This window comes from Eurypyga helias, unplaced genomic scaffold (assembly GCF_000690775.1).
Source record: "Eurypyga helias isolate BGI_N326 unplaced genomic scaffold, ASM69077v1 scaffold22711, whole genome shotgun sequence".
In the NCBI taxonomy this organism is placed as follows: Eukaryota; Metazoa; Chordata; class Aves; order Eurypygiformes; family Eurypygidae; genus Eurypyga; species Eurypyga helias.
Genome location: NW_010233070.1, coordinates 35,789 through 36,823, shown reverse-complemented (window position 1 = coordinate 36,823; position 1,035 = coordinate 35,789). Strand labels below are relative to the sequence as shown.

The window sequence follows — 1,035 nt, the reverse complement described above, 5'->3', positions numbered from 1 at the left end:
TGCCTCTCGGCTCTTCCCCCTCTCTTGCAGGTGAGCTCGGAGCTGGGTGAGGCGTGCGACGGGGGCTCCTGCTTGCTGGGATAGGTGCCCAGAGGTGAGCAGGGGATCCGGCACTGGGGACCGCTTCTCCGGTTGTGAGAGGAGGCAGGAGGATGGTAAACCCAGACGGGAAAATGATGGCAAAACCTCCCCAAGACCTACTTTGGATTTTTTTTTTTTTTTTTCAGGAGAACAAGATCTAAATATACCAAGGAAAGCAGATAACAGTACCTCAGCACGCAGGGTTGTGCCGTGCAAAGATAAACCAGCAAATTAAAACAGCCCGCGGTATAGCAATAAAACACAGATGAGCTGAAGTGATGGTCAAAGGAAAGCAATAAATGAAATAAAGGGATACAAAACATGCAATAGCCTTACCAATGGGGCAGAGGGACTCCATCTGGAAAGGGAAAACTTTTCAAGGGGCAGAGGATTAATGGGCAGATGCAGGGGAAATCAATTTAAAGGTAATTAAGGCCCCAGAGTAATGACTTTGTGGGCAGCGTTAGCAGCCTAGAGTTCCCACACTCACCAGACCAGACCTTAAGTGAAAACAAGAAGAAACACCCATTCACGTCGGTTCCTCTCTGTACTGGAGAGCATCGTTTGGTCGACATCCTGCTGACTGTGAGCCAGCAGTGTGCCCAGGTGGCCAAGGTGGCCAGTAGCATCCTGGCCTGCATCAGAACAGTGTGGCCAGCAGGACCAGGGCAGGGATTGTCCCCCTGTACTCAGCACTGGTGAGGCTGCCCCTTGAATCCTGGGTTCAGTTTGGGCCCCTCACTACAAGACAGACACTGAGGGGCTGGAGCATGTCCAGAGAAGGGCAACGGAGCTGGGGGAGGGTCTGGAGCACAAGTCCTGTGAGGAGCGGCTGAGGGAACTGAGGGTGTTTGTCCTGGAGAAGAGGAGGCTGAGGGGGGACCTTATCGTTCTCTCCAGCTACCTGAAAGGGGGCTGCAGAGAGGTGGGAGTTGGTCTCTTGGCCGAGGCAAC

The 1,035-nt window shown here is 53.3% G+C and overlaps 1 protein-coding gene across 1 annotated transcript in view; it reads left to right on the top strand.

The window, feature by feature from the left end:
* GC (group-specific component (vitamin D binding protein)) overlaps window positions 1-84 on the top strand; it is a gene marked incomplete at its 5' end in the record, with an annotated part of 3,577 nt that extends 3,493 nt beyond the window's left edge. Inside the window, 1 exon segment of the mRNA XM_010161623.1 lies at window positions 31-84. Within this exon segment, the coding sequence (XP_010159925.1) occupies window positions 31-84 (54 nt within the window).
* Between the last annotated feature and the right edge of the window lie 951 nt (window positions 85-1,035).